The 18,952-nt window shown below is 39.7% G+C and overlaps 1 protein-coding gene across 1 annotated transcript; it reads left to right on the top strand.

Annotated features, from left to right (window-relative positions):
- Window positions 1-624: 624 nt before the first annotated feature.
- On the top strand, window positions 625-15,764 carry tubgcp5 (tubulin, gamma complex associated protein 5). Its single transcript, XM_034699865.1, has 23 exons — window positions 625-1,005; window positions 1,094-1,147; window positions 1,283-1,391; window positions 1,505-1,601; window positions 1,682-1,761; window positions 2,163-2,298; window positions 2,777-2,894; window positions 4,777-4,866; window positions 5,045-5,138; window positions 5,226-5,478; window positions 6,923-7,125; window positions 7,220-7,335; window positions 7,419-7,687; window positions 10,143-10,341; window positions 11,248-11,436; window positions 11,521-11,703; window positions 11,824-11,908; window positions 11,999-12,119; window positions 12,493-12,644; window positions 13,415-13,540; window positions 14,923-15,011; window positions 15,128-15,228; window positions 15,345-15,764. The coding sequence occupies exons 1-23, from the start codon at window positions 863-865 to the stop codon at window positions 15,389-15,391; spliced, it is 3,054 nt and encodes a 1,017-aa protein (XP_034555756.1). The 5' UTR covers window positions 625-862; the 3' UTR covers window positions 15,392-15,764.
- Window positions 15,765-18,952: the final 3,188 nt, after the last annotated feature.

Raw genomic sequence — 18,952 nt, 5'->3', positions numbered from 1 at the left:
CCTTTGAAATATCTGTGGAACATGCTAATTGTTACATTTTTTACCTGTCAGATTAAGTCCATCTAACATCAGTTTAGGTTGTAGCATGTCATTAGCACCGTAGGTCAAGTGGTTTCTAACCAGTTAAGTCAACCTTTTTGGAATAGCATGAGTTAATGAGTTAAATTCTCTAAAGGGAAGTTATGTTATGTGATGACATAAACATTTCATAAGATAGCATGTTTCCAGAATCATCACAGAGATTGTAAATATGGTTTATGTCTCTCTGTAACCAATTTGGAAGGGATATGGATTTATTCTTTATGGTGATGTCACAATTATTCCAGAGGAAGGTTTTGTTAGGGGAGAAATTGTGGAAAAAAGCAAGCTTCCAAGATAAAAGGGCCTGTTGATGAAATGTTCAGGCAAAACATTGCAAGGTAAAGAAAGGGGAGACCTCCTGTTTTGTCAAAGATATTATTTGGGATGAAGTACTACATTGAGTCAGGGTTTTTAAGACATTGTTTTAACCAGTTGATTCTAAAAGTATTAATAGTATCTGCAAAGTCCAGGACTTCTAGGCCACCTTCTGCTTTACTGAAATCTTCTTAAATGATTGGATGTCAACCGTCGTTGCGTAGGATGTGGCGCATGCGCATTTGCTTTCATGGTTTGTTGTCGGAGGTAAACGCAGCGCGGCACTTGAAGGAATCAATGGAGACATTCCCAAACCCTCCGTGTCGTTCCTAGAAGAACTGATAAATGTCACAAAGACGTTTCGCTTTCGTGCTCCCACTTAAACATGAAAAATATCACGCGTGTCTGACAACTCCCCGGCTAACTGTCTCCTAACGTCAAGCTAACACACAGCTGAGGTCCCAACATGGCCAACATGGCTCACTGGACTGCCTTCGACAAGGAGACAGAGAAGGAAACCAAGAGGCTGATCAGATATTTCACTGGGGTGGAGGATGAGGAGGATCAGAACTTTCAACTGGCACTTAAATTTGCCTGGTCCAATTTCAAGTGAGTTACAAACAGGATGTAAGCTAGCCCGTTAGCTGCTAGCATATTAAGTGAAGTTTATCCACAAACTGATGCTGTTTCCTGACAGGTTTCATCGGTACCTGGATGTGGACAGTCACAAAGTCAGACGAAGTTTAAGTGGGTAAGTGTGTGCTGATTGGAGTCTTACAACCTTTGGTGATGTTGTGTGTTTCTACAAGAGCCTTAAATGCTGTTTGTCAAATCCTCCAACATGTCTTTGTTATAGTAATGTTGACATAAACTGCTGTGTTTCTAGAATCTACGAAAAGCTCATGGTGCATTCAGACTTGAGCAAAGCAGAAAGCTGGATGAGGCTGACTGACGACTTCCTGAACTCAACTTTACCTAATACAGATGGAACAAAGGTATTCCACACAGAGAGGAGGACCTTAATAGTGGAGAGTACTGAGTCCAGTCTACAGACAGTACAATTATAATAAAATACAAAACATTTTGACTTGTTTTTACTTCCTGCTAGACCGATGCACACTACAGCTTACTGTCACTGCTGCTCTTCTTGTCGGAGTCCCCCTCAAACACAAGTTTCACTGAGAGACCCCGGGTGAAAGAGTCAGGTGAGCTGATATTTCAGTGATTTTAAAATGTTTAGAAACATGCAAGTTAATAAAAATATTCCTTCATCCTATATCTGCAGAAGAAGAGGACAACTTTGACTGGGGTAGTTATCTGATGGACGGTGAGGACATAGACACAGGACCGTACCCAGATACCCCTGTGAGTATAAGATGAGCAGCAGACCCATCCTGTATAGACACGAGTGACCAAATACCTGCTGGTGAATATTGTGTAATCATGCTAGTAAAGACGTCTTCAGTGATTTCGGCTAATTACACTTCCTCTTTAGGGTTGAATTGAAAAGAACTACACAGAGTTTCCCTCAAATTGCGTCTAATTCAACACAGAAGTCAAGAAGATCCTGAGTTTGTCTCATATTTTGATCCATGTTTTAGTTTTTTAAGCTGCATCATTGTGCACAGAGCTCGCAAACTTACAGACCTGCATCAATGTGTATGAAATTAAGAGCTGTAAAGAAAGAAGTTCAGCAGAAAGACAGAAGCTCCCTGTCTAATATTGATGGATTTCCTTTTACATCTTTCTGCCTTGGTTGTTTTTAGGAATGGTCTGAAGAGGAGAGCGAGGACGATGACAGCCAGCAACCCATCAGCAGAGACGACTCTGGGATCCAGCTGGACAGAACTCCGCAGGAGGACCCTGACAACAACAACAAGACGGTTCCAGTTACATGGACAGGTACTGACAGATAACACTGCAAAATAATCTTTATAAAACTCTGTGAAGACCTTATGTAATTCCCTCCAAGCACAACAGACACAAGTGGCTTTCCTTTTACTGATTTATTTGCAGCTTGTTTGCAAATACACTGTGAAAACACGTTGGCTGCATGCTATATACAGGAGGTAACGATATTCACACTTGTTCATGCTCCGTGCTCCTGTGCCGTGAAGCATGCACGTCAGAAGTGCTTCACTCACATGTCATTTCAAAATAAAAGCGCTAACTTAATAAAACTACTTATAATGAATGTGCATTATGCACACAAATACAACCTAAATATAAAACTTTAACAAATTCTCTATTTGTGATACAAAAATAAAAATATTATAATTGCAACAATTGCACCTTATTCATATGGAGTAGTGTGGACATGATGCATGACTAATACAGATCATTTTGAATACAGTAATAACTCCAGTTTCTGTGTGTTCAGTGGGAGAGCCTGACGCCCGGGCCTGGCTTGAACAACATGTGGTGACGCCGTACTGGGTGGCTCATGCGCCCCGATTTCCTCACAGCTTACATTTGCACTCCAACCTGCTCAATGTGTGGTAAGACTCCAAACTGCTGTTTACAATTTAACATGAAATATGAAGATAGATGGAGAGAAACAGGGTTACCAAGTGGGCCCTTCTCTTCAGCTAGTTTTCTTCAAGTTAGACCCACGACACTTAAAACGTCCCTAAACAACCTGCTCTTAACCCCCCATCATACCCACATGCAAAGAGAGGGGTGTCAGAAAGAGGAGAGGGAAGGCAGAGACAGAGTGAGAATATAAGACTTCTGAAACAGCGTTGATTGTTTTGGAAAAATGTACTGTGAGCAGATTCAGAGAACAAAGTCGTGACGTGTTTTGTGTCATCATGAATTGAGTAGATTGGATAACTTGTGCTTGTTTTAGCATCTGACTGGTTTTTGGGTTATTTCTATAACAAGGTTTGATTGAGGAAATCTAAACCTGCCCTCTCTCTGTATCTTTCTGTCCCTGTCTCTCCCTCTCTTTCTAAAGATATATACAGTATGTACGTGTGTTTTATATGTGTTGGTTTTTTTATTCCAAAGTTTCTTTATTTTTTTCTTTTTATGCACAGACAAGTACAAAGAAGGTTTTGTGACAAGTAACAGTCACTTCACACACACCTCACAATCATACCAACATTAATTTGGGGTAGACAAACAAAGAAACTAGCAGAACCAGGTAAATACATGAGAGAAAACAAGATCATACAGAAAGAGGTGATAACTCACTCCCGCTCCAGAGACCACATCACCCCAGTCCTCCAGAACCTCCATTGGCATCCCATCCCCTCAAGAATACAGTACAAGATCCTACTCATCACCTACAAAGCCCTCCACAATCTAGCTCCCTCCTACCTCACCGACCTTCTGCAGCCATATAATCTCTCCCGCAACCTCCGCTGCACCAACGCCAACCTCCTCACCACTCTTACCAAACCCAAGCACCGGACCTGGGTGGACAGGGCCTTCTCTGTAGCTGCCCCCACCCTCTGGAACTCTCTCCCCCAACACCTCAGATTCTCTCCCTCACTCACCAAATTCAAATCCGGACTCAAAACACACCTATTTACAAAGGCTTTTAAACTAGAATTGATTGATTTTTTTTTTTCTAGTTTTGTTTTATTTTGCTGCCTTGCTTTTCTTTTCTTTTTTTTTGCACTGTTTCCCTTTGCTTTTCTGTTGTATAATTTTATTTTCCTGTAAAGCGCTTGGAGAATCTTTTAAAACGCTTTTATAAATAAAATGTATTATTATTATTATTATTATTATTATTATTATTATTATTATTATTATTATTATTATTATTATTATTATCATCACTTGAAAACAGGCTAGTGCATAGGGGAAGTCATAGACATAAGAGTGACATAGATTAATTATGTTTTTCAATAAATGGCTCAGTTAGTTGTCAGTTTCTGCATACATAGACAGGGAGTCAATATGATCTAGGAAGGGCTGCCATTGCTGGTAAAACGTATGTGTGGGGTTTATTTAAAAATTATAGGGACTAGAGTGTCAAAATTCTCAAAACTTCGTAGTCTAGAAGTATGACTGTCTTTCAGTCATATTTTAAGTTCCATTGTTTATTGTTTAAAAAGTTTAAAGCAGGAATCTCATTTCAGTTTTGACCAGTGTTGTATATTTTCTACCTTATTGGCCTTCAAGAATAAGCATTTTGTCATAATTGTAGCACAAAATAAAGTCTGTTTTCAGCAGAGTTGTTGATCTTAAGTGATGCAATCTGAAATGAAGTAAGTTATTAAAATGTCTACAGAATGAATCAAATAAAGAAGACACTGTTCTATGCCACAGATTATTTTGTTGATAGGCAAAACTAGAAGTAAACTTCTGGTTGTTTTCTGAGTAAAGATGTTCTTAAATGTTAAATGTAACCTTCACACTCTCTGCTCTCAGGGATCAGCACCTGTACAACACTGACCCTTTGTATCTACCTGAAGAAAAAGCCTTTGTCACAGAGTCCCAAGTCATACGGGAGACATTGTGGTGAGTTGTAAAGATGCTGTGCTGTGTGACAGAGCATGTCGGACAAACTTACAAAGAATATGAAGCCTTTTATCATCCTGTGTATCTATGAACCTTTTAGTCTTTTATTCCCAGTCTCATGTGAACGCCTTGATTTAGTGTTCTCAAAAAGCTGAGCTGTGTAATCTTTGCGTTTCAGGCTTCTCTCTGGGGTGAAGAAACATTTCATTTTCCAACAGCATGATGGAAAAGTGTCAGTGAGGAACAACGTGGTGGTCACTCACCTGACCAGTGTACGTTTAAAATTCTGTTTTTATATCTTTAATAAGTGTGTCTTGAGTCTGTGTGTTGACTTCAAGTCTTTTCTCTGTGTGCTGCAGAACTGTCTGCGCTCCGTCCTGGAGCACATCGCTGTGTACGGGCAGGCGGTGTTCAGGCTGCAGAGGTTCATAGACGAGGTGACGGGGTACAGCTCAGAGCCCGGCCCACCAGGCTCCGGGTCTTCTCATGGCTCCAAGAAGGGTTCAGAGCCACCCTTCAGGACCTACCAGGCCTTTGTGTGGGCGCTCAACAAGTACTTTACCGGCTTTAAAGAGGAGCTGACCACGATCGAGAGGGAGCTCATATGCAAAGGCAAGTAGAAGTCCAACGCCTCATCCATTTGCTTTCCATCAACTGTTGGAGTGAGTTTATTTAGCCTAGCGTGTTGCTAAGCTTATCCAAAGGAAAAGCACATTTTAAAGATTAATGTCAAAGATGTTGTTTGGAGTCCTGCTAAAGCCACAGTAGATACCCTGACTGTGAGGAGGGGGTTGTGTTTACTATGTTCCCAAAACAAGACACATGGCGATGCTGGCGTTTATTAGCTTGACGCCATAAAAGTGGACACATTGTCAGCCCTGATTATCACTCAACAGATTTTAAGTTCTTCTTTTTTAGTTTGGACTGTTATTACTCAGCCTCTATCACCTTTTTTGCCTTTTTATTAAAAGTTAACATGATGCATCTTTGCTATCAGCAACTTGAATCTCTGCAGGCTGCCAAACTTCTGGATCTTAACACACTGTGACGCTCTGCTAAACAGAACATCCAGTCAAACATTTGTTCACACCTTCTCATTCAATGGTTTGTATTTATTTTAATTATTGTCAACATTGTAGATTAATACTGAAGACATCAAAACTATGAAATAATCTGGTTTGGCCATAATCTGGATTACAACAGTAGTCAAATAGGGCTATCCATTGTGTACTAACCCTACCTCTGATCAACACAACTGATGGTCTCAAACACATTAAGAAGGCAAGTCATTCTACAAATGAACTCTTGACAAGACTCATGTTCATTAGAAACCATTCCAGGAGACCACTTCATGAAGCAGACTGAGAGAATACCAAGAGTGTGCAAAGCTGTCATGAAGGAAAAAGGGGGCTACTTTACAGAATCTAAAATATAAAACAGATTCTGCTTTGTTTAACACTTTTTTGTTCATTCAATAATTCCATATATGTTCTTTCATAGTTTTGATGTCTTCAGTATTAATCTACAGTGTTTACAATCAATACAATAAATACAAACCCTTGAATGAGAACGTGTTTCCAAACTTTTGACTGGTGGTGTATAAAAAAATAATATCAATAACATTACTAAACCTTTCAATTTGTAGCATATTTTTAAACCCAGGTTACAAAGTGCTCTACAAAAACAAGAAGATAAAATACTTTAGAAAGATAAAAATCATAAAAATAAAACAAGAATTGTTGTATTATTACAAGAAAATGAAATTTGTAGCAGAATATGTTTTATAGGCAAGTATTTCTTAACAATAATTAAAAAAAAATCCAAATTGATTTTCTTTGGCAGACATCACATGTAAATAAAACAGTGCAGACTCATATCTCTGTATAAGGTAATCATCAATGCCTATAACATTATCTCCCCTCGCCTTAACCGTAAATTGAAGTTATTAAATAAGTTGTTTGCCATGATGACATTTCAACAACAGTTCTAATCATGTGACTCTTGGAGGGATTATTTCTCACCTTGCAGCAGTTTAATGTCTCGTTTTCTCGTGCAGATGAAACGGTGACCCTCTCTGCAGTCCTGGAGCGACTCAACCCTCACCTGGCTCAGATCAAAGTTCTGCACAAAGTCTTCTGCACCGGGGTCGCTGAAGTCCCGCCTGAGACACCAAACGTAGTGCGGGCCTCTCACCTGCTCAACATTCTGTACAAAGCCATCATTGAGTACGACAGTGTCGGGGAAGCATCAGAGCAAGCTGTGAGATCATGAATTAAAACTCTCAAACCAGAATAAAAGGATCGCCGTAAGAAAACGATGTATGATGATTTGTGTTTGTATTTTCTCTTGTTAGGTGGCTCTGTTGTTCTCTCTGTGGACGGAGACAGTCAGACCCTATCTGGAGATTGTGGATGAATGGATTGTTCATGGCCACCTCTTTGACCCTGCCAAAGAATTCATCATCCAGAGGTTTGCAGCTCAGAACACTTTATTTCTACTCCACAATAAATAACTGAAAAATTTTAGTATTGAAGTTTTGTCCATTTTCTCAGGAACAAGGACGTCCCAGTGAACCACAGGGACTTCTGGTACGCCACCTACACCCTGTACAGTATTTCTGAGACGACGGAGAACGAGGAGAAGCTGAACGACGCAGCCAGCGGGAGCTCTGGAGGAGAGCAGGGCGCACACAACCGGCAACTCACCATGGTGTCCTTCCTCAAACCTGTGCTCAAGCAGATCATCATGGCTGGGAAGTCCATGCAGCTGCTGAAAAATCTGGACTGCAAAGAGGATGAACAGTCAGACAGATCCTCTAGAGGTCAGTGTTTTCCAATCTATGTCTGTATGGGACGCCCTTTTAACTTTTGATGTTTATGCATATCACTTCAAGTCTATTCTTAGTTTACCAGCTGCTGTCTAAAGCTTCTTTGATGACCGCGCAGAGTCTCTTTAGTCCTTTTCTTCTGACATTTTGAAAACATGATGAAGAGAATGTAGAAATCTGAACAACTGTTTATGTCAACCTTTATATATGTACAGTCTGACTCTCTATTCTGCACATTTCCCTTGATACTAACATGACAATTGATGTTTCATACTCGGCAAAAATATAAACATAGGTAAAAATTAGGGATGTACATTTTAAGTATTTTCCGTGATCGATCTTTGGAAATGTTAACGATCAATTATGGATTAATTGATAAAAAAAACAAAACATTATTATTCTTACGTCAAAAAAAAGGCCAAATACGTTGTTTTCCCCCTTAATAATATTTTCTACAGCAACAAAATGCATCTAACTGACGGGATTGAATACGGGTACATGTTTGACACGCAGAATATCAACGATCAGGCTCATTAAAATATTCTACGTGGACATAGTCTTATAAAGTGAAGGCTGAGACTAATAACAGAAAATTACGTCAGACTCACAGTGTCCAGTTTTCTGTCTACTCGTTCTTATTGAGAAAAATAATCATGTGTATTCAATCAGGTGTCAGCCGGGAGCGCAACCGGGTCATAATCAGTCCAGCTGGAGAAAAGCTCAGACGGATCTGATGTTGCTGGTCTGTAAACGTAGCGTACCAGAATTTCCCACCTGTCTGTTGCCTTCGTATCCAAAGGTGGGAAATATCCTGTTTAAAGCTGTCAACCTTTGTGTCTGTGTCGTTGTTGGCAGCAGTTTTGTATTGATCCTCTTTTAAAAAGCACACGGGGAGACCTGACGCGCAGCCGCAGCCGCCAGCTGAGCGTCTCCGCTGTGCGCAACACCTTTAACAGCTGATTCACATCCAAACATGCTTTAAACTTAAAACACCTCCCTGATAGATGAGTGTAATATGAGAACACATGATGTTTGTTCAACGTGATGGAAAATTGATAATAAAAATGTGTGTTTCAAGTAATTTCTTAACAATCAATTAATCGATAATCGATTAATTGTGGTCATCCCTAGTAAAAATACAAAATCTGCAAAAACTAAGTCAAACTTTTGACATGAATATGATTTATTTTGCAAGAAGTCTCCTCTAGCTTTAAATATTTGCTGTAAAAACAACTGGATTAGATGATTAGACATCTTATGTGTAAATATTCAAAGTTTAAAAATGTGTTATTTGAGGTACCAGTTCAGAAAAGGCTTATAAAAACACTTTGGAAAAGAAGTTGTTGATAATTTAAAGCTTAAATTACATTTCCACAGGACATCATTATTTTCCAACAGGTTGAAAGTCTGTTGCAGATAAGTTTTATATTCAATAGTGAAAAGGAACACCAAGAATCTAAATATTTCTTCTCTTGTTAATAAAATGTAAAATCCAGATTATAAATTGCACACATGTAGAAGTCTATTATTGGGAGGCCTCCCAGAGAGGAAAAGGTTTGACTGTCTTCCTGCAATGTGCAGTTTCTGTGCAGCAGTGTAGCTCTTTCTAGTATCATATTTTTTCACCTTCCTGTTAGCTATCTGTACGGTGGTTGAGCTTACCCTATGGTAGAGTTGTTAGTTGTTAGGTATGGGCCAAGCGGCAACCTCGGTCTTATGAAGCCCATGCAGAAGTGCTAAAAACTGCAGTTAATTGAGGGTCCACTTGAGGCTGGCCACAGAAACACCGGAAACCATATACACCCGCCTGGTTCAAAAAACGGTTTAGGTCTGAGTAGGTCATTTCTCTATCGGCACACACTGTACGGGGGTTTTGCCCGAATAAGGACATGGCTGACTTGATTGACAGGCGGGAACACTGTAGCGGTTAGCAGGGAAGCTGAAGGCCCGCCTCCTTACCTCACACTAGCTCGGACGAAGTTAGGATGAGTTCAGCATTTCCAATATGGCCCCCGCTGGCGATTGGCTTCAAAACAGTGCTTCAGGAACAGATGGGTGACATCACGAAGGCTACGTCCGTTTATTATACAGTCTATGGTTTGGACACATTCATTTAGAAGTCATATCACTCAAACTAGCCCTCTGTAAGGTTTATTTAATCATCAGTGTACATCTGTGCTCTTTAAATGCATGAATAAAACTAATGAGAGAGAATGCTGTTAAAAAGTAGCTCTGATATGTTGGTCCGCCTTACGATGGATCCAGCATGCTTTACGCATTGAAGAGGCTGCTTACTTCTCTGAGCACCATCTTCTGTCTAGTCTACCTCTCTGAGTACATGTTTAAGGTTTTGCATCGTTAGAATGAACTGTAACCCCTTTAATGTTTCCCAGTTTATGTCTTACACAGAGAGCTTTACTCATGAACTTGTGTTAATCCTGCCCTGCAGACGCAGAGAGGAAGAGTCTTTACACACTGTTTCTGGAGTCGGTGCAGTCACGTCTCAGCAGCCAGGAGGAGTCACCCACAGACACAGTAACAGAGCAGCAGGCCACTAAAAGGAGCCTCATAAAGATGCAGTCCATCGTCGCTCAGCACCTGGAGATCGAGGACGTCCATGATCCTTTGTTGGCGATCAACTTCGCCAGGTAAACAGCGACCAGTCACAGTCACCAGACAAAGATCTCTTCATCTCTTCATCTCTTCATCTCTTCAGCTCAGACATGAAAAGTTTAACAAATGAAAATGTAAGAATGTGGATATAAAAACAAGTTTTAATCCTCAGCTGTTATCCTATCAGATATAAAGCTCAGAGCTGTCTTTGTATTATACATTTTAACAACTGCAGGTTTTATAATCTGTCAAATGGTCCAAAGACGACGAGATGTTGAAGAGATTTACATTTTTGTTGCAGATTTGGGTCAGTGAGGCGAGGCTCAGACTACAGGAGTTCTAAAATCCCAAACAATATAAAGATCAGGCTGCGCCGCACGCAGGAACTTAACAGATATTATTCTTTTTAATCCAAACCATGCACACTACACAGAAGATGAAAACAACGGCTCATCTCTCACTGAAGGACATTATTCAGATTGAGCTCAAATGATCCCACGCAAACTCATCGGCGCGATTCATACATGCACTCACCTGGAAATTTCAGGGGTGTAGTTCATGTGTGAAAGGAGCTTCAGTAGCATGTCAGCTATTGCTTTGATCAGAGGTGTACAGAGTTTATGTTTGCAAGGTAACACCGTCAGCAGCTCTGTCTCCTCGGCTCTTTGTCCTGGACCACTTAGTCATCCTGATTTTGACTCATAGACATCAAACATGTCTCACTAAGATGAGCCTGAGAGATGTTTAAGAAGTGAAAAACTGGATTTTAAAACCCCTGTGCTAAACAGATATCAGCTAAACATCAGTACACAATAAAGGCCCAAACCAGGTTCCTCCTCTGATTGTTGGAAAGGGCGAATTAGGAGTTCACTGACTAAGTAAGCTCAGATCTCTGAAATGAGATCTCACGAGGTTCTGTTCTGTTCTGTGTCCCCTCTCAGGCTGTATTTGGAGCAGACTGATTTCCACGAGCGTTTCACTGGAGGTGATTTCATCGTGGACCGATCCTCTCAGTCCGTCACCTGCCAAACGTTTGAGCTCACCCTGCGCTCCTGCCTCTACCCGCACATCGAGAGGAGGTACATCGAGTGCTGCGGGAACCTCATGAAGACTCTAAAGAAGGACTACAAGTAAGAAGCACTCTTCAAATTCTATGATTTATGATTTTTATTTACTGCACATAGAGAGTTAAATTCCTTCATGTGTTTGAACAGGCTGCTTGAATACCTCCAAGCCATGAGGAACTACTTCCTGCTGGAAGCTGGAGACACCATGTATGATTTCTACACGGCTATCTTTGACAAAGTGCAGGAGAAGGAGAGCTGGCAGCAGCCGTCTTTCCTCAATGTGCAGCTGCAGGAGGCCGTTGGACAACGCTACCCCGAAGACAGCAGCAGGTAAAACATGTATTTCATCAAGAATACTCTCATTAAAGAGTATTTATGGTTAGTAGGAGGATTTTTTGTCTTTTTATGATAAGAAAGTTTAAATTTCCTCTCAAATGTTAAATTTTAAAGGTTGTCAGTCTTCCTGGAGAACATCGATCCTGCCAGGAAAAAACATCCTGTAAATAATCTTGAGGTTCTGACTTTGAGTTACAAGGTAAGCCATCTGAATTACTAAGTTTTTCTTTGAGACTTTTTCAAACTTTCTTGACTTTAATGTTGTTGTTTATTTACTTTCCCCTCTCAGGTTCCCTGGCCTGTCGACATTGTGATCAGCTCCGAGTGTCAGAAGATCTACAATCAAGTGTTTCTCCTCCTGCTGCAGATCAAATGGGCCAAATACAGTTTGGACACACTTCGCTTCAGCGGTAGGAGTCATGGACACTTCAAAGTTTAAACCATCAACAGCCTACAGACAAACCCTGCATAAGGAGGAGTCTTAGGTTTTATGAACTGGGTGCAGAGTCAGCGTTACCGAAAAGAAGTCAAAGCTGTGCCTGTTACCTCGCAGTGGTCAATCTGAAAGTAGGGAGCAAACTGTTAATATGGATAACAATGTAAAAGTAACTTATGACGGCACAAGTTCATATCCAAAGGGAATAAAACTAATTCAACATTCAGATGAAGACAGCCGAGCTATTAGCATTGCATAGCGCCTTTGTAATAATTAACTGCGGAGCCTCAAACGTAGACATTTAAAAGACTTTGTGCAATGTTCCATATTGTTTATGTTCCTCACAGATTTAACAGCCGTCACCAAGAAGCTGGAAGGAGCCGTGTCTGAGGAAGTAAAAGTCAAAGATCCAATCAATCAGCAGATCCATCGAATGTGTCTGCTGAGGGTCAAACTGATGCACTTCGTCAACAGCCTTCACAACTACATCACTACCAGGGTGAGGCACATCAGAAGACATCTATGTACTCATAGTGGGAGCAGCAGGATGTAACAATGACATCAATGATAAAAACAGCCACCAAAGTGAGGCAGGTTTATTTATACAGCACATGTCACACACAGAGGCAACTCAGTGTGTCTTGGCGGTTAATCTTTATGTTTGCAGTTGTGCTTTTCAGCCTGTCACATGTCACAGTGTCTCCTTTAAAAAGGTGAATCACAAATACTTGTGCAAACCAGTACCCCCAAACAAAAGAATGATAATGTGTTGATCACTGTTGGAGATGTTACTGTATTTACGTGGTGGACTCATTATGCACAGTAATGGATGACCTGTTTTCACATCATATCTCTCTATGGGGCGGCTGTGGCTCAGTGGTAGAGTCAGTCGTGTCTCAATTAAGAAGTCAGAGGTCAATTCCAAGTCTGGCAGTCCACATGTCCAAGTGTCCTCGGGAAAGAAAGATCATGATGGGCGCTTTACGTAGCACCCTCTGCCATCAGTGTATGAATGTAGTGTGATTGAGTGAATGTAACGTGTAATGTAAAAGTGCTTTGAGTGGTCAGAAGACTAGAGAGTGTGCTTTATAAACATAGTCCATGCAAGCAAAATACCTTAAGGTGCATTCAGGGACAGTCTGATGTTCAAGATTTACAAAAGTAGCTTTGTTACAGCACAGTTGGTCTGGTCTCGGTTTTTGTTTTTATGAATTAAAACTTATCTATTTGCATACAATTTAAAAATCTCTATACTTCCTGTGTTTGTAGATTCTGCACAGTACAGGACTAGAGTTCCAGCACCAGGTACAGGAAGCTAAAGACCTGGACCAGCTGATTAAGATCCATTACAGATACCTGGCAACCATTCACGACCGATGTCTGCTGAGGGAGAAGGTAAATATCTCTTCCATCAGTGTGAGGAGAACCATACAAGCCATGAGTTTGATATTTTGGATGTTGTGATCTTTGATGTTTGGAGGAGAAGGTGAAGCAAAGGTGGGCAGGTCAGCAAAACACCTGGTTCTCTAGTAACATAGTCGTTACGTTACAGGCTTAAAGCTGGGGTTGGTAGTCTTGGAAAACCAGCATGAATTTGAATGTAGCATTTCCTCATGACTCCGTCTAAACCCCCCCCCCCCCGCTCACATGCACGAGCGCCGCTGATTCATATGATGGTGACTGATTCAAAACCGGTCCTCACCAAAACATTCTCATAGTGAAAGTTAAAAACACAAACAAACATGGCTGCTGTTAGTACTCCCAGCTGTCATGCTAGCATTATCCAGTTGTACTGGTGACACGATATCAGGAGAAAAGTTATAACACATATATAATACTGTAACAACTCTACTGTTTGTTAAACATGTTCAGTGTAGATGTTCTTAATTCCTACAGTGTTGACAGTCAGTGAAGGCATCAGGAGAGGTGTAGAGAGTGTGAGCTGGAGAGAGGAGAGACAAGAGGAGAAGTTCTTCATTCATTCAAACATTGATTGTTGTTTTGTTGGTTGGCGTGATCACGGCCGACAGTGACCGGTTATTAAAGATCAACGTGTTCATGAATCGGCTCGTCATCACTACAGCGTCCGGACAGACGCTACAATACACATATTTTCTGTAGGACTTACTGAATGTCATTCATTCTTCTGCTCTTCAGAGCCCCGTGGTGAGAGCTTTTTAGACTCTGATCCGGATTACAGTCCTGAGCAAAGCACCTCATCGGGTCAGAGGGGACAGGCCCGAGGTCAGGCGAGAGGGGCGGTCAGTAGAGTCAGGGGAAGCAGAGGTAGGGGACGGGGACTCGGAGTGCACGCCGGGGAAATGTACGAGCAGGAGGCGGGCAGAACGACAGGACGGGATTTGAATGGTTTCATATTTTGGCACCCAAAAAAGGCTGATTGGTTGGTGTTTTCCCAGGTTTACTCCGGCTGTAGATAGTGTCTTTTTTCACTCTTTTTTAAGAACACATCATGTATTGATTACCATCAGGACATAAAGATCATTTTAACCAGTATAACAAAAAGTGGATCTAAATCTGATTACCAACCCCAGCTTTAGCGCATCACAGCTGCGTTGTGTGTTGTGAGGAGAATTCTTCACTCGGGTAGTAACGCTAGTGAACAGTCAGACCTCATTTTGAACTGTTGCCCCCTGCTGGCCGTCAGAAAGAATGCAGGTTTAAGACACTTCACTTCTTTCATACAGTGTCTCCTTAAGAGTTACATGTATTTATCACCTGTCACGTATCAGCTGTTGATTGTTATTGTGTTTTCTCAGGTCAGTTTTGTGAAGGAAGCGATAATGAAGGTTCTCAATCTCGTCCTCATCTTCTCTGACCGATGGCAGGCTGGATTTGGAGCCTGGAAGTAAGAGCTTTCATATCATCTACAGAGAAAGAAAATCCAAGCTCAGAAACAATAATCCCAAAGTATGCTAAACTGCTCTTTTTGGTCTGATCGTTGTGTTTATATTTCACTTTCAGGATCGAGTCGATTGACAAGATGGAATCAGATTTCAAAAACTGTCACATGTTCCTGGTGACGATTCTAAATAAGGCAGTGTGTCGAGGCTCCTTCCCTCACTGTGAGTAAAACACTTATCCTTTCTTTTGTAAGAGTTTTAAATAAACTACATGTTAAATGCTTTGCTTGCTTAAAAATAATGACTCAAACTCTTTGTCATTTTTCGTCCTGGCACAGTGGAGTCTCTGGCCCTCTCTCTCATGGCGGGCTTCGAGCAGTGCTGAGGATGCATGCGCCGGTTTGAAGCGATGGACTGAACTCCTCTGTTTGCGCCTCCGTCTGTCCTCTGACTGCTCTCATTGTCTGTGATGATGTGCACCATCTGATGTCACTCCCTGCTCCGGCTGTTCAGACGTGATGTCGGAGGATCGTCTCCATCTGATGCTTTAGATCCTCGGTCACAAAAGCTACTCGTGAGCATGCGTTAGTGTCTTTGTTTATAAAAGTGTACATATTTATAAATTGTGTTTTTTCTATGAGCTGTTTGTCAATAATGTGTTTATGTTAAGCACAAATAATCTTGCACACATCTGAATGCAGAGGTCATGTTAGGCTGCTTGATGTGCCATTGCTTTGTAATAAAAGTTTAAAACTTGGCAGCCCTGCGTCCTCATTAAGACATCGTTTTAATACATCTCATAACTTATTCTGCTTTGAGCTCTTATGAGGAGTTTTTATGGTTGGGAAAAAGACTGAAATAAACTTTGACCTACAGAAGCAACTATTCAGGACAAGAGCTATTACAAAAAAACTTTATATATAGTTAGAAAACACTACTCACTCATGTGCAGGACAACTAATTAAAGCGATAAAACATATTATTTGTCAACAGGAGGCCCCAAAATCTACACAAACTGAGAGTTACTCCCAGGAGTTTTAACCGAGTCCAGTTGTCTTCATGTGCAAACACCTTTTTCTGCCAATCTGAGGACAAAAATAAACCGTGTTAAACATCAAGTTTCACAGGGGAAAATAGTGTTTTAATGATTGTTTTTTTTTACTTCTTTTAGGCAACTTAAACAGTAATTTATACATCTTTACTGCATCTGTTGCTATATAGTTTTATAAAATACAATATAACAATAAACAAAACAAAGACAAACCTTTAAATGGATGAATTAACAAATAAGAGTAAATAATAGTGTATTGGCTATTTGACTTTGTTAACTTTAAAAAACTCAAAACTCAAATCAAAGCCGTCCACGGAGCACGGGGAGAGTGGATCGTACACAGTGTCCAGAGATTGCCAATGTCCAGCCAAGTACACAGTTTCATTGGTGGTTTATTGAACAACAACAAAGGGCTTCTCTTTGTGCTTTCAAATCTCCCAGTAAAAAAACATTCACCTTCCCCGGTGTCCGCCCCTCCTATCTAACCTGCCCATCTATATACACATCACCTGGTGCAAAAATATCAACCTTTAAAAGTGAGCAATGAAATATATTAATAACACCTAAGGCTTCAAAGTTAATCCTAGAATGATCCTAAAAATGAATTAATTGATTCAGGTAAACATAATCAAATATATGAAACAATGTAAATAGATATAGAAATAACAGAAGAAGGAAGAAAGAGAAAAAATAAAATAAAGAAGTAAATAAATAAATGAATAAAAAAGGGTACTTTACTTCATCAACAATCAAGACAGGGCTCCACCTTCCAACAAACATCCCTGTGCAGTCTCACAGTATGATAGTATGCTAACCTTCTCAGTCCACAAACTGAGTGATGGAGGCTCTGGTTTTAACCACTTCATGGTGATACATTTGACCCCTGACGGCAACAGTATTTGTAAAAGGTACTTCCTTCAATTCCCTGTGCAGTTACACCCAACAAAGCCATCCTTGGATGCTTTGGGAAGTCTTGCTTGAACACTTCTTTAAGCATCCTGAAAACGCCATCCCATAATGTTTTTGGGAAGTTAAAGCACTGAACCCTTACAAAGAAATAATCCCATCTCCTCATTAATCAAATGTTAAATCCAATCAGGTTCCCCTAAAATACTGAATTTGAATTGTTATTCTATATTTCCCATTTCCCCCGTATTTCATCTTCTTATATCAGGTTCTGGATCAGTACAGGCTTCTTCTTCTTCTTCTTCTTCTTCTTCTTCTTCTTCTTCTTCTTCTTCTTCTTCTTCTTCTTCTTCTTCTTCTTCTTCTTCTTCTTCTTCTTCTTCTTCTTCTTCTTCTTCTTCTTCTTCTTCTTCTTCTTCTTCTTCTGTAATGTCTGAAACATCCTGGGCTTCAGGAGGTTATATCTGTATAAAAATGTAAACAACTCAATTGTAGTTAATGGAATAAAACAATATAACTGCATTAATTCTGAATTGAAGAGGAATTAAAAGTCTCATGTAAGCGTAGCCATTGTTACACTAGTGTGATATTTCAAGATATTTCAGTCCCTTTCAATATAAAACAATCTGTGTAAAATGTGTTATACCTGGATGCACAAGCTTTAGACCTTACTTTTAAAATTCTCTATGTAATGTATAAGAGTGAGATTAGAGTGATCCTATTGGCCTCATTCATCTCACAGTTCACCAAGTGGTTCACATAGCTCCTCACAAGAGACCAGAAGGGCCCGGGTCGACGGCTGAGAGGGGTCTGATCTGAAGTTTACATTTATACTGTGTTTTTGAATTTTTTTCTACAAACTCAGGTTTTTAAATGTATTATCTACTGTCCTTTCAAAATTGATACTAAAATAGTTACTAAAATGGACTTAAAATAAATAAATAAAAATACTCAGATGTATATATATCAGGATAAGCCCTCATTGAATGCTAGAATGTTCTTTCTGCTGTACAGAAGAGAAAAAAATTTAACAATATTGAGAAAAATATCATATACAAAAAATCGGAATGTGAGTGAAAAATATAAAATATAAGGGGGAACCAAAAATATATTTTTAATGCAAATTGAAAGCACATTGTACTATAGTTCTAGGATTCTGATCCGTACATAATTACTTCTTGAATTAATCAAATATATAAGTATTTTCTATTTTGTTGTTTTAACAATGTATAATGTTCCAGCTGTTATTATATAATTGAATGTTAAGCGCTCATATTATTGCCTGTATCATTTAATTATGAATCTGATCGTTTTGACTAGCCATATGTTTTATTTTTGTTGATTTAAGTTACTTTCATTACCGTGTTATAAATAATGTATGGATCATATTCATTGTATGATTTACTGTGTATGAGTTCATATTAATGTGCTTTTTACTTTATTTATTTGTTAACTAGCTTTAAGTTTTGCATCCTTATAGTTACACAGCGCTTGTATTTTTTGAAGTGCTACATAAAATACAGATTATACACATATATATATAAACAAGTAAAACAAGTTTGAATGTCATTTCATAAATGTTGTAAATTGTTTGCAAAGCACTTTAAAGTACTTTGTATTTCTTTGAAAGGTGTTATTTAAATTAAGTTTGAGCAACTTATAGACAAGGTGAGGCAAAGTAAGAAATATATAAGCATTAAAATATAAAATATTTTAAAGTATAATATCAATAAATAAATAAACAAAATTGATTAAAATATTTAATTAAAACTCAGTTTGTTCAAAGAAAAAAAATCAGTAGAACTAAAGCTGGGGTTGGTAGTCTACTGACTGCCCCTCTCGCTCGTTCTCGGACCTGTCCCCTCTGACCCGATGAGGTGCTTTGCTCAGGACTGTAATCCGGATCAGTTTTCAGATTTTTCCGGATCGATCGGTTTTGAATCAAGATAAGATAAGATAAGATATTACTTTATTGATCCCCCGGGGGGG

The sequence above is a fragment of the Notolabrus celidotus genome, chromosome 2 (assembly GCF_009762535.1).
Source record: "Notolabrus celidotus isolate fNotCel1 chromosome 2, fNotCel1.pri, whole genome shotgun sequence".
NCBI lineage: Eukaryota > Metazoa > Chordata > Actinopteri > Labriformes > Labridae > Notolabrus > Notolabrus celidotus.
This window is presented reverse-complemented; position numbering and strand designations above follow the sequence as displayed.